This window comes from Neolamprologus multifasciatus, chromosome 4 (assembly GCF_963576455.1).
Source record: "Neolamprologus multifasciatus chromosome 4, fNeoMul1.2, whole genome shotgun sequence".
Taxonomy (NCBI): domain Eukaryota; kingdom Metazoa; phylum Chordata; class Actinopteri; order Cichliformes; family Cichlidae; genus Neolamprologus; species Neolamprologus multifasciatus.
In genome coordinates, this window is record NC_140442.1 from 11,940,162 (window position 1) to 11,955,043 (window position 14,882).

At 36.6% G+C, this 14,882-nt stretch overlaps 1 protein-coding gene across 1 annotated transcript; it reads right to left on the reverse strand.

Annotated features, from left to right (window-relative positions):
• Nucleotides 1–1,809: 1,809 nt before the first annotated feature.
• Nucleotides 1,810–9,381, reverse strand: LOC146519914 (adhesion G protein-coupled receptor E5-like). The gene is made up of 18 exons (XM_085157847.1): nucleotides 9,004–9,381; nucleotides 7,240–7,323; nucleotides 6,805–6,945; nucleotides 6,539–6,691; nucleotides 6,294–6,422; nucleotides 6,117–6,160; nucleotides 5,906–6,013; nucleotides 5,535–5,688; nucleotides 5,209–5,331; nucleotides 4,935–5,125; nucleotides 4,668–4,829; nucleotides 4,370–4,564; nucleotides 3,633–3,850; nucleotides 3,471–3,531; nucleotides 3,295–3,386; nucleotides 2,997–3,165; nucleotides 2,826–2,915; nucleotides 1,810–2,478 (listed from the first exon to the last, which is right to left on the reverse strand). Exons 1-18 carry the CDS (start codon nucleotides 9,032–9,034, stop codon nucleotides 2,437–2,439), a joined length of 2,187 nt encoding a protein of 728 aa, XP_085013973.1. The 5' UTR covers nucleotides 9,035–9,381; the 3' UTR covers nucleotides 1,810–2,436.
• Between the last annotated feature and the right edge of the window lie 5,501 nt (nucleotides 9,382–14,882).

The window sequence follows — 14,882 nt, forward strand, 5'->3', positions numbered from 1 at the left end:
CATGAAAGTCATTGTGCTGAATCTTTGTACTCACTTGCTGTAAATAAACCTGTGAACCCTTACTTCAGAGCCCCCCGTTTGAGTCCCCCTTTGACTGCTGGATATGACTGAAACATATGTTCACTAACAATTTCACAGTTCATAACCCGCTGATAGACCTCAATGTCTCTTACTGTTAAGAAAACCTAATGCATGGATCGGTTGAGTCACATGTTTTTTCAGCATCTGTACTAACCAATAATGATATTTGGTACTAATTTACATTTGTATTAAAAATCTAATCTAATCTAATCTAATCTAATCTAATATAATATAATATAATCTTCATGTCAAATTACAAAATAAAATAAATCTCAGCTTCTGTATGTGTTATATAATATGTTATGGGAAAATACATTTTTTCAAATATGATAATTCAAAGCTAATTATTTTTATATCATAATTTACTCTTGGTGACTCTTAAACAAGACAAAAAATGAGTCTAAAAGTACAAAACAACACAAAAACACTCTAATTGATGGCATTAAACATTGAGCGTACAAATTTGTACCAGTCATATTAAAAAAAAAAAAAGGGGGGGGGGAGATGTGTTGTTTAACCAACACCAGTAAATATGCATTTTACTTTTTAAAATTATTTCTTAGCATATCAACTTGCCTGGACTACCAAAAATGGGACTTCTGCATGATGGACCTATGCAGTGTACACTTTAAATGATGTAGATTGTCTCTTGGGTGTTTACTAAGAAACTGAACTGCTTGTATGAACTGGTGATGTTAAAGAAAACTCAGCCATCTGGTCTGCTAAGCAGCCCCTAATGTGTGCAGTGTAAATGAATGGAACTACATTTACAGGACTAATTTAACATGGAAACATAAACATTATCTTAAAGAGTCTAAAACTCCATAGTTCACCTGACTACAGAAACTTTCAAGATATAAGAAGTTTTTAAAAAAGGTATCTAAAACACTATTGAAGTGGCAATATTTCTTCTTCTCCACCAAAAGATCCATTTTGTTTTTATATTTTTCTTTTCCTTTGAAAGAAATCTTGTTGGACCCTGAATGTTTATGACAGAAAACAAAGAAAAATACATATATAAAACATATAAACATGTTTTGGTTAAATCGCTGGGAAGTCACACGGCCTAAGTCTTGTAATATTTGATAGTGCTTTTTTGCATGTATAATTATAATGCAGGAAAGTCAGATCAACACTTCATCAGATACAGTCAGTTGTGCATGAGAGTAAAACTGACTATTTACTGCGACTATGGCATACACATCAAGAATCACTTTCTAATTCCAACCTAAAATCGGGAAACATTATTTGCTCTTTTTTCTAAAATACACTGAAATTATATAGTACTTAAAATGTCTTAAAATGTCTTTTTCCTCTAAAATATATAATATAATAAATATATTATATAATATATAATAAAACGTAAAGTTATTGTCTACTAAGGACGTACTTTATGAAAATTATACCCTGATTTCAAAAAGATGACATTGAAATCACAAAAAAGGTGCAGTCTGTGTTATGAAAATGCTTTAACATTGAATTAAAGCTTTGTGTTCTGAAATAATGGCCAAAAAGTTGTCTTTCTGGTGTTCATTGCTAGTTTATTCTCTATATCAAATGCGATACATTTTAAAATCACTAAAGATGATATACATCAGAATATTTATTTACCCTAAAACTTTTAGGAGAACATAAAAAAAAAAACGTAATTAAAAAACTTTTTTTTTTTTTTTTAACAATAAACATAAATAAAGAAGTAATTGCAAACTGTAAATGCATTAAAAAAAATTACAATCTTCTAAAATAGCTTCATGATAAAACCCAGAGAATGGATGCAGTCAAGAAGGAAAACACAGGAAAATTGCTCAGCAATATAGACACAAACTTTTAAAACATTTAAATACATGTTTCGGTCTCATAATTGTCCTCTTTTGTGGGTCTTTCAGAAGCTTGAGGAAGTGGTTGAAGAAGGTGCTTTTCAGCAAATATGTTTCAGATTGCTCATTAAATACAGTACCTGAATTAAAGAATTAGCATTATTAGATTTACCTGATGCAACAGGTCAATTATTAATTATATTATACACAATTATGATAATCTGAAAACATTTTTTCATATATGAAATTTTTAATATTTGTAGATTTATGCTTCTAAAACTACTTACATAATTTCCTGTTTGAAAAACTTAACAAAATGCTTCTTTTGTAAGGATTTTGTAAGTTGCAATGATTTGAATAGATAACTCAGTGACTTAAAATAAAAGGCCCACACATAGTAAAGAATGATAATATTTACAAAATTTTGCAACAAAGCAAACAGGTGCAAACAGATGCGCTATAAGTGCGATGTCAATGTGTCCCAATGACTGAAAGTCTCCAGCAAATCAGAGTTTGTCTCAAGTCAAGTTTTAGCTTCTCAAAAATGAGACTCTCCTGTGTCCTGGCTGCTCTTGGATGCCTGAAGATGACAAAGGGGCATAGTTCAATCAGCTGTGAAAACCATCTCAACTGTTCCTTAAGTATAGGGAACAGTTGAAGAACAGTTGTATAAGTATGAAAAAGTATTAAGTATAATATTTTATTGTCTTCTTTAACCAATGGGAAAGAATTGAGTTTCGTTAAGGTTTAAAATTTAAGTAGTAGTTCCATAACAGATCAAATGAATCAAAATGAATCAAAATGAAATGAAATGAATCAAATCAAAATGAATGTTCCATCAATGTGCATAATAAATGTTTGATTTCACTTTAATATTGCTTAGTGAGAAAGTCAAAAAAGGAAAATAAAATATAAATAGCTGCTTACTTGAGCTTTGCTGGAGTAATTGAACTCTTTGTAGCTCTTCTTCTGAGGCACACAGAATCTGGCCAGGATGTTTTCATATTCTTCTCTCACCTAAATTTAGAAAATCTTTAGTATGGGCGAACTCATACTCATCAGAACTCGTCCCTTACTTTTGAGACAAATGTGACTAACCTGTTTGGAAAACAGACAGTGCATGATAAAGAGCATAACACCCTGAAGGCTGCCAAAAATGGTGAACAGGTAAGACATGGCTACAGTGCTTTCCTCAAACTGGAAACAACCAAAGATCCACATGATGCCCAAAACGCACAGCTGTGCCACTGCAGTAATGGTGAATGCCCTGCAGGAGGCAACAAAGATGCATACATGTCATGTGCGAGGTACTTTGGTGAGGCAATAGATTACGTTATACTTTCCACGCAGCAATTGCATGGGGCGTTTAGCGTGGGCAGCTTGAGTTGTGACTTACTTTATTTTGTGCAGATTATCAAGATCAGGGTTTAAACTTGAGAACTTCTGTGCTAACTTCCACACAGTTATGAGAAAGAAGAAAATGTTTATCTGAAAGACCAAAGGTGAGGTTTAAACATAACACAAGTCACCATTTTGGATCACATTAAACTCAATAATTATTTAAATACTTACAATGATGATGACACAGACAGGGCCAAAGAAACTCCAAATGATTTCCAGATTTAGCCAACAACTGAAATGCATATCAAGAGTTTAGTAAGTAAGTAAGTAATTCAAACATAAATTAACGATATAACAATATAATTATCAAGACATGGAACTGGGGAAACTTACTATCTCTTAGTGCCATATCCTCCAGAATTAGCTAAGACAGAGATGGTAACGATAACAGCTGGAACACCATAGCCAACTGCCATCATGTGGAGGGTTTTAAAGTTGGTGTTGAAGACGAGGACAACCATCCTGAACAGCTGAATGCCCTCCAGACACATCCAGCAAAACGCTGCCAGGTAGCAGAAATGCAAGATTCCTGCTACCACTGCACAGCCAGCCTAATAGGGAAAGTGAAGGATAGAGGAGGATCAGGGTAACAGACATGAATAACGTAGATGAATATGAAGAGGGAGAAATGTCTAGAAATTCCTCAATTGTTTATGTGTCTATTATATATCTCTTATTAATAATTCAGTAGTGTGAGATTATTACACTGTCTTATGTTACATTATACCTCTGATTTAAGCTTATGAAATCATTATATAGTTTTCGGTTGCATTATGTGAGAAACGGTCAGACACTTTGAGATTTTGCTGGACACCCTCCAGTGCACATCTCCCGTTCGGATGTTTGTAATGCTAAAAGTATGGAATAAAGAGAATTGTACTGATTAAAGAGATTGTGGATTGAGCATTTATACAATGAGTGTTGTTATTCTTGCAGCCCAAAGATCAAAGAGTTGGGGTATTTAACAGTAGCTTTGCTGCAACTTAGTATATAGTTCTCTGTTATATTTGAAGGTGGCAGAAACTTCTGCTAATGCATACATGCTGATGGCAAGTGGAGTTTCTGTTTACCTTGTTCGCTGTCTGAGAGATTCCCGCTAGAAAGACAAGGTTTGCAATGAAGAGGCTGATGCAGAGATGCAGGTGGATGGTGGTTCTTGTGCTTTTAATGGAGCGGATCATTGAGAACGTCAGGATGGAGATGAATAGGAAAATCAGTGAAATGGACAGGCCCACCCAGGTGATCAGCTGCAACTCGAACTTATTCTATTGTGGAAGAGAAAGAATGGTAACATTATTGTATGAAAATGGGTTGAAGTTAAACTAATTCTGAACTAAAAGCAGTATGGTATATATAATTAGTTTTAACCTCCATCTCATAGAGGGCCATCAGTACAGCAAAGCTGCTCAGGTGATTACAGGAACACACAGTATATTCCAGGTTTGACTCCACCACACCGCAGCCACGATCAGACCATGATCCTCCGTTCACCGAGGAATCCCAGAACACACAGATGTGTGTTTGATTTTTCTGTTAAACAGATGTACACCAGAGATACTGACTGTTCTGTTGTTCCTGTTTGTCAACGTAGATTAACACAGTCCCTAAACATTAGTAGTAAGCTCTCCTCTTTACCTGTATCAAGTGGTCCAAAGTCAGTTTGACTGGCGTTTTGAGGTGGCTTGTATTTCTGTTGCTAACAGTGACAGTCACCACTTTGGAGTTTATTTTAAAGCTCTGGTTCTCTTGTGGTTTGAGCCCATCAAAGAAGGTATCTGTAGAGTCTTCCAGGTTTGAGTAGCTCATCAAGGACACTGTTGTAAAGCCTGAAACAATAAAAGGAGAAAATAATTGGAGTGTGTCATAACGTGATGAAATTGGCTACAAATTTGATATTTGTTGTCATTACCAGGGTAATAGGCAGGTTCTCCAGCCGCCATTTCCATGTGGATGTCCAACTTAGCATGCTTAGTTGATAAAGTTGTGTTTCTTTTGGATATAACAGGCCCATGATGTACCAGCATTTTTAGCTCTGAAACCAGATAAATATTGTTGTTTTTTCTTATCTTACACTGCTTGATCAATAATGCTGAAGAAAATGTAATTAATAATAAATGTACAAGCTCTAGGCAAAAGCTCCTGTCATATTTGAACATATCTACCTGAATTGGACATATTTGTTTGTTGGTTTGTTTTTCTTCTAAATTCTGCTGCAAATGCAAATTTTTATTAAACCTGTGTGAGTAGAAGTTGTGTTTCTCCCTGGCATCTTCGTCATGGCTCCAATTAGCCTCAGAACATTCTCCACCAAATCCAGAAAGGTGGAGACTCTTCCTCTGTCTTTGAGAACTTTACTGGACAAGATCTTATCTATTTCTGACTGCATTCTCTAAAGACAAAGAGAGAGGAGACCATCAGAAACAAGAAACAGAGGCAGACTGAGGCAGACTTTCAGGCTACCTCAGTGTAAACGGTCTATGAGACATCTAAGCATCATGTGACAGTTTGAAAGAGGCAGAGCATTCTTTTCCTGCCTGGTTTCAAGAAACTTGATGGGGTTTTTTTTTTTTTGCAGTAAGGTTAAAATGTTCTGAATTTAGTAGTACCTTCAATAAGTCCTCTTCAGTCTGGTTTGTCCGATCAGATGGATTCTGACTTTTGTCCCCTGTGAGCTCCTGACAGCTTTTATTGAGCTGCTTCACAATAGGAAATTTCTAGAAGAGAGATTGGTGGTCGATAAAACAAAAATGTGAGACAACTCTATTCATAATATGCGCTGAATTTTGATACTTTATAGTATTTGTGATGTGGAGTTACCTCTTCCAGCCCGTTTAGAGCTTTGAAAACATCACAGTTTAATTCTGAAGAAAGAAAGTTTAATGAATAAATTTGCTTACGGATGACCAGAGGTATTCAATAAGTGTTCTGTTTGTTTCTGTTGCATTTACTGGGAAGAACCCCAGTTTAATGATGGATGATGGACAGTATTCTCACCAGTGCACCGTGCCATTTTGTTGCCATAGTTAGTGAACCCTGCATTGCAGATGCAGTAATAACTGCCTTGTGTGTTGTTACACAATCCATTCTGACCACAGGGATTTCCTTTTTGACATTCGTTAATATCTAGAGCAGCAGGAAGGACACATGTAAGAATACTTCTGAAAAAAAAATCCTCTGCCATCACCTTAAACAGAAGAGCTCACTCTAAAATGGCAGCACCAATGAGAACAACATTTTACCTTCACATGTAGCATTTTGATCATGATGAAAGGTTTTATTCCCAGTAGTAGAAATGAATCCATCATCACAGGTGCACGAGTAATAGGGGATTGAATTCTTACATTTGGCGTTAGGTCCACAGATGTCTTTGATTTCCAAACATTCTTGAATATCTTTAAAAAAAAAGAAGAGACCTTTAATCTTTACATACATTATGACTGTATGACATAAACTTTCTCCAAATCAACCACAGAGTTGTTATCACCATCAATTTGAGATGACTTACCTCCGCATGCACCAACTGTAAAATTCACCTTCCCTGTTTGGCTTCTGAAACCATCTTTACATTGGCAGTAGTAGCTCCCATTTGTGTTTGTGCAGACTGTATTTTCCCCACATGGCTTTTCATCTCTACATTCGTCTACGTCTTTGTAAGGACACAGAAATGTGAAAAGATGTATTTGCATAAATATGTGCTTCAATATGAATTTGTTATAGATTTAAAAATAAAAATAGCTTGAAAATCCAAAAACTCTAACTTTTGATAGAAAAGGTTTAAAACACATATAACAAATATGTGTTTTTTATTTAAAATAAATTTCAGAGATAATACATGTTATATGTTTAATTATTTTATTAAAAAGTCCACACATTGCTCAACTTGCACATTTTCCATTACTGATTAAGTGTCTGATGTTTTGTTTTGTAAAGATTTTCATACCACTGCAGTTTTTTTTCTTTTTTGAAAATCCTTGAGGGCAGTCTGCTGATACTGACAGCACCATGATGAGGAAGAAAGACAGAGCTGAAAAACAAGCAGAGAACTGTCAGCCTATTAGACTATGGTTCAGTACCTTTTGAACATTAATCTATTCTGATGTTTTATTCTGATTATGAATTTTGTTTATCATATAAATTGCACAAAAATAGTTGTGATAGTAAAAGGTCTGGGAAGAAGAAGCAAAGGCCCTCATTCTCTATCCTAATTTCCTCACATTAAATATGATTCTAAATAAACAGCACATTGGTGTCTGAACAACTGTGCTTCCTATGAGTGAGAAAACATAACATGCCAGAGCACAAAAACAAACCATTATTACATCTGGGAGGGTGCACAGTCCATTTACTTTGAACTCCTAACTGACAGCTGATGGGTGAAGTATAAAGTTGGCTATTTAAAAACACAAAGAAATTTAGTGGTGGTTTACTGGTGGTGGTCAGAGGGCCCGGTGGCGCCTATGTCCGGCAGCCTCGCCTCTGTCAGTGCGCCCCAGGGCAGCTGTGGCTACAATGTAGCTTGCCATCCCCAGTGTGTGAATGCGTGTGTGAATGGGTGAATGCTTGAATGTAGTGTAAAGCGCTTTGGGGTCCTTAAGGACTAGAAAAGCGCTATACAAATGCAGGCAGGCCATAGTGTAATCTTTGAAACAAATAACTAATTTATTGTTATTGCTCAGAAATATGCTGCATCTTTTTCTTTTTTGGGGTGGGGGTGGAGAATGAAACACCTGTCATTGTGTTTACAGTTTATGTTTTTTCCATGAAAGAAAACTGTTGGCAGTTTAAAACGTTTGGTTGCTAGATGCAGCAACACTTAATCATTTGTTTCCTGACTTAATTTGAAGAAGTTAAAACATTGCTAAATTTTTCAATTGCTAAATATAACTTTCTGTATAGCTGACAGGATGGTGGAGGATGGGGAGAAGAGAAGAAACATTAAGTATAAAGGTCAACTTAATATTAGTTTTCTAACCAGTGAAACCTTTAAGAATCACTTTTCTAAGCGAGTCTCGAACCCTGACTTAGCGTACGGTTAGTAAAGCTCTCAAAGGAAACCTGCACATGTACAAGGCGGTCATTCAACCTCTTCACAAAAGGGCAGCAGTGCTGTGCACTGAAACGGCAGTCCCTGGTGTCTATTTAGAAAAACTATCAGCTGTCAGAACTGTGTCATTCAGAAATAAGAAGGAAACACTTTTTTAAAAAGAATATTTACCACATGACAGTAATGAAGTGAGAATTAATGTGTAGCATGATGCGCAGTTAGCCAAGAAAGTAATAACTGGGCTTTTATATCATGGAATTTGTTGGGTGAGTTGCCCCGTTTTGCACGAATGTGACATGGTTGTAATGTCTCATGAAAAATTGGAATTATAGTTTAGATGAAATGAGATATTCGACAAAAAATTGAGAAAATCCCTTGGAACTTTTATTAATTTACTATAATTTTGTCAATGACAATATGCTGGCTAACTTTATCTCAAAGAAAAGTGACTAAACAAATGCAACAAAAAGCAAGAGTGTTTATGTCTGAAAACTGCTGTTTAGACATTATTATTTTAGACAGCTTAAGTATTACTAGACAGCAGTTCAATGAAAATGTTGAAAATGTTTTTGTCTAAGATGTCATCCTAAATTCAGATCCTTACAAAAAAAATCTTAAAAGATAATGTTTTCCATTCCATCTCCCACATATGTGACTCACCCAGTATAAGAAGCTTCCATCTGCACGTCATGGTGAAGAAGCAAAAAGAGTCCTTACCCGTTTCAAGAAAGTTTAACCAACCCAGACAAAAACTGCAGAATTATCTACTTTTAGGTTGTCCCAACCTTTTCTCTTCTTCTCAACTCTTTCAAAGGTTCTTTAACTTGTTTTTGTAATTTAAAAAACTGAAAAATAGTAAATATTAATCCACCAGTCAAATGAACTGATATAGAAAAAGTAGCTAATGTTTATGCTGACAGCAGCAAACCAATAACTCAGCGACTGAAGCACTCCCCAACAACACACATCACATCACATCACATCACAGACTGAACTATCTCTTTTCTCTTTCCGCCTACTGGGGTGACATAGTGTGATGACTGTGAATTTTAGTTGGGAGGAGTTTCTCTCTCTCTCTCTCTCTCTCTCTCTCTCCCTCTAGCACACACAGTAATTAGATCAGTCCTCTGACGCAGAAGTTTTTATGGGAGTACAACCAGAAGTTGCTTTTTAGGAACTAACTTTTTGAGGGGTGCGGTGTGGTGACAGATGAAATCCAATATATTTCTGACGACTGCACAGCCGCAGCAATATGCTACTACATTATGCAACCCTGATAATTTATGTCTCTTTTTGCCATAGCTCACTTGTCACTTGAACTTTCTCCTCTTTTAGACGTAGTGTGGGAACAGACAGAGGGTTAAAAGTTTAGATTGTGAGGCTAGTCATTGTTTTACAGTGTCCTGCCAGCTGGTATACCCTCCCATAGGCACACAGTCTGCTGATTATGATGATGATGACATATTCATGGTTTTAGCCTCTGGCTGCTTATGTTTTTTAGACAATGTAACAATGGTAACAGCATTGAGCTTTATTTAGAAAGAATTAAACAAAGACAACTTCTACCATTTTGTTTCCTCTACATAGTGTATAGTCTGTATGTAATTCCCCAGAGCGGAGGCCTAGTGCACTTTGATTCAATAAAAGGACAGATTAAGCACTACAGTACTGGAAAAAATATACCACACGCTTCTACAAACCAAAAACTTTATGTCTTTTAGAGGTTTCCTGTTGCACAGTGTAACAGGTAACAACCTTCTGAAACTATACTATGACGTGCTTGGCTACACACACACTCATACATTTATGACCTATCAAGATCTGTGAGGGTTGATTTTTGCTCTGAAAATGTGAAGGAATGGAAACATGTTGCAAGAGAAGTGTCATAAAATAAAACAGACTGCTAATTTTTTCAGTGACTTGTTTTGTTTCCAGTTGACATTCACGGTGTAATTTTCAGGCCTGTGCACGCTGCAGTCTTAATTTCATATCATGATTATTGTAGACAAAGATTCAGTGCCTAAAATATAAAGTGTAAGAGCAACATTTTGTCATGTCATGAGAAACAGATATCGATATCAATGCTGGTATTGTTATCAGATCGATACCAGTGATACTACTTGTGGCTCAAGAGTTGGGAGTTCGCCTTGTAATCGGAAGGTTGCCAGTTCGAGCCCCGACTTGGACAGTCTCGGTCGTTGTGTCCTTGGGCAAGACACTTCACCCGTTGCCTACTGGTGGTGGTCAGAGGGCCCGGTGGCGCCAGTGTCCGGCAGCCTCGCCTCTGTCAGTGCGCCATCACCAATAGCTTACCATCACCAGTGTGTGAATGTGTGTGTAAATGGGTGGATGACTGGATGTGTAAAGTGCTTTGGGGTCCTTAGGGACTAGTAAAGTGCTATACAAATACAGGCCATTTACCATATGCAAAGTCACAGAAAAATGCTTTTTTCTTACTCTTTTTTTGCTTTACATTATTGGAAGTGTTTCAATAACCCAACTCACAAATAATAAGTATGTTCAGATCTCCAAATTACAGAGCCCTGGACACAAATGTTTGGCTTTTTTTTGTTGGTCATTATATGTAGCCTACAGTGATGTGTTCATAGGTGTATATGAAATAGTTCTAAAGTGGTAGCACTGTTTTTGCCTGATAAATATAAAATAAAATATATGAATAAAAGCTATCACAATGTAACGTCACTAAAAAGTACCTGATATTAAACAGAAAAGCTACATAATGGCACGGTGGTTAGCACTGTTGTCTCACAGCAATAAGATCCTGCCTTCAAATCCACCGGGGCCTTTCTGTTTGTTTGTCTGTGTTCTCTCCCGTTATTCCGGCTTCCTCCCACAGTCCAAAGACATGCATTTAATGGGGTTAGGTTGTTAATTCTAAATTTCCCATAGGATTCAAGTGTGAATGGTTGTCTGTCTCTCTCTGTGTTAGCTTTGCAACAAACTGGTGACCTGTCCACGATGTACCCTGCCTCTCTCCCTATATCAGCCGAGACACTTCCCCGCTGAAGTGGATGGATGGCTATTAAATAGAAAAGCAAGCATATCAGTGCAACAAGGGAATACATCAGAGTAGCAACATGTTGTATCTGGCCAACACATACAATACAGGTTATGGTCAGTGTCAGGCTTTGTGGGTTAGGATGTTATGCATACCTCAGTCAAAGCTGTGCCTAGCATGATAAATCAGTGTGTGAGTTCAGAGCTCAGGCACTCCTTTGCACATAGTCTGTATTCAAATGATACATGTGTTCCACTTGAGTTGGGCGACTGTCTTCCTACTGTTTCATTTTGACTTCTTTTTCACAGAGTGACTTTTACCAATAATGATCATGGCAAGCGTCCAAGGCTTATCCTGTTATCTTTCAAACTTCTTCCTGCCTATAACAAGATAGTGTACTTTCAGAGTTTTGTGTATTTTGTGTCAGTTGTGTTTGGTTTTTCTTGTTTCTTTCTGGATTCCCAAACAATGAGGGGGAACCTGAATGTGACCCAGTTGTCTCAACAACTTCCTGACATACCCTGAACCTAGAGGTCAGAATGGAGTCTGAATGTTTTGGTTTGTGTCTGTGTCGTACACTGACGACTGTAAGTCCAAAATATGTTCGTGTCACAGAAATCTGTGGTACAGCAGTGGATATCGAGGTTACCCAAACTGTGTGTTTTTTAACTGATACTGCTGGTATGGTACGGCTCTTAAAGCAGTTTTCACTGAGCCAGTGTGAAGTTCTTGTTGGACACTCTTGCTTTTTCCTACTTACTGTCTGAAACTGTTAACATGAAAAAAACACAAAAAAATAGTGGTACTGCTAAACTCCCACTTCTCCTTTTCTCTTCTGCTTTCCATCTTTTACAAGAAAATTCTGTTTAAGCAACATGACTACATGTATTAGAGAAGAGAGACAAAACTTGGACATTTTGTTAAATAACCCGTGTTAGTGTCTCAAAAAATATGCTCCTGTTTGACTCTCAGAGGTCTAAATTGTCATCAGTCCTTTGCAATGTTTTTGGTTTTATGTTTTTTCTCTAAATTCTTGGCATTTAGGAATTTAAAACCAAAAACAAAACTCATTTTAACTAAAAAACATCAAAAACTATTCACACCTCCCCCCAAAGCAATACTAAAATTAGTGTGTTGATACTGTTTTTTTCAGTCACTTTTGACCTAGCAGTGTGACATACAGGATATGGTTGAGGTTAGCAACTAAATACATTCCACAACTGAGGAACGGATGAGAATGTAGACCTCTTGCTAACCAGTGAAACACCAAAAGACTCTCCCCTTTCATCTCACATGTTATAGCAAAAAATGTTGTTAAAGTTTACATTAAGATCTTTCCTTGCATTTTCATTTAATTTCTTAAGCTACTAGTTTGAAGGTTCTGTAGAAGTAATTAGAAGTGCTAACTGACAAGTTTAATCCTGCTTTCTTTCAGCTTTTATCTCACATTACTCTGTATCAGCAGTGATTACAAATATGCAGTTGACTTAGAACATTTGGATGAATTTGAAATGAATAGATGTTGACTGCTATTCATAAAGACTCAAAAATTCCCGCATTGTTGAATGTAGTGTTCAACACTCTGTACTGATCGTTGTGACAATATGTGCGAAGAGACATTTCCCTTTTATAGCTGTGAAAAAATAGCTCCCCTGCATGTAGAGGAAGTGTGTTCATGCTGTCACCAGCTTTTCACACCTCCGAGCTAAGCTTTTACAAAGTGCTGAGATCATGGGTGTGCGAAACCTTTTTTATTTTTGTTGCTGCTCGTGTTCCGCTTTGTTGCATATTCTCTTTTTGTGCTCGTTGACCTTTTGGTGAAACTAATAAAAAAAAGATTAAAATGAAAAAAATAGATGAAAGAGGGAACAACAACATAGAGGAACAAAATAGTTTCGAACGGCATGGTAGTTGTGTAAGCAACTAAACAAGTAAAATGATTTACCTAGTTCTCCTAGTCATTTGAACTCTGCTGTGTAATTACTCATTTAATAAAGCAGACTTATCCAAATTCTCACTGTTTGGCAGTAAATTAGGAGCTACATCTAAAACTTTAACTTGTAGAACAAATCAAAGTAAATTTTCTCTTGACTTTACAGGCAGAAAATGACTTTATTATTCAAACATGCTTCAAATCCACTATGTGAATATTTTCTTAGTGCCAAATCAAAATGGCGTGCTCGGTGTGAATGTTTTGTCATGGTGATGTTGCATAATCTAGTGGAGAAATATAGGTACTACACTTTTACTCTCGTATCCCCCCCTCCCACACTAGATTCACTAGGCTGGCAAATTAACTTGCCAATGTTGGAGACATGTGGCATGCATCATTTCAGCTGTTGTATTTAAATATTTGGTGCAAATCTGACTTCTGTGCCACCTTGCATTTTTATTCTCACAATATATGGATGCAGCTTTATGCAATAATGCATCTATTATGCCTGGGGAAATTTAGATGTTTGATTGCTTTAAAAAAAAAAACTCTTCTTAGTGCTGCAGATTAGGCCAGTCAATTTCTCAGTAGAGACCATATTAGATGAAAGATAATTTTCAGTGTTGAGAATTAGTCTTATCAAGTGCAATGTGGAAAATAACAATTTAACTAGTGCTACTGGGTTGAAAATTAAGGTGGATCCACTAACTCAGCATATTCAGCAAGTTTAAGGAAAACTCCTAAATATGCTGACTTAAGTGTTTTAAAAACAGTGCTGGTTTACGTGTGCAGCTGTAAAGCCAGAGGGCTGCTTTCGGGCAAATGATAAAACCATGTTTTATGTTAACACCCCCCCTCAACAGACCCTCTAACCACCAGGTCCGAAGGGGAATCTTTCAGACAGTTGTTTGGATATTGCACTGAATTTTTAGATAGTGTGCACTGAAATTCTCCCCCTGCATGTCATTGTGTAGTACCATTTCCCAAGCCAGTTGCTATTCAAGAACTCTAACCTTACAGCCTCCTCTACAATCTTGCATCGAAACATTTATCTAATCATGCTCATCAATTTGACTTGCAGACAGGGTGAAGTCTACATTTTAAGCATGTTTCTTTTTTCAGATATGACATTATCTATCATACAGCAGTAATATTAGCACATGGCTGGGGCCCTGATCACTGATAAGCATATTAATAATATTCAGATATTTACAGCGCTTAATTTTACACAGGGTGTAGCACTCTTTGAGTGTTAAATTCAGGAAATGATTAATCTAACAAACAATTTAAACTGTTAAATGGTCTACCGCTCTTCTTTTCCTGGGTGGATGTGCGATCCCTTCAGGAGAAATCTTCAGGAGTAATTTAGCACAATTTCTGACATCATCTTGAGAAATTGTGCAATTTCATGTCCTTTATTTTTTATAATATCAACAACAAAGCAAACAGGACTGAAGGTAATGAATCACATATACTCTTGCTGCTGTAATGTTTTTTTTGTTTGTTTGTTTGTTTGTTTTTTGAGAGTCTTTCTTGTGGAATGATCCGCTCCACCCAGCCGTCCTCTCTGACCGTTTGTGTGGCACG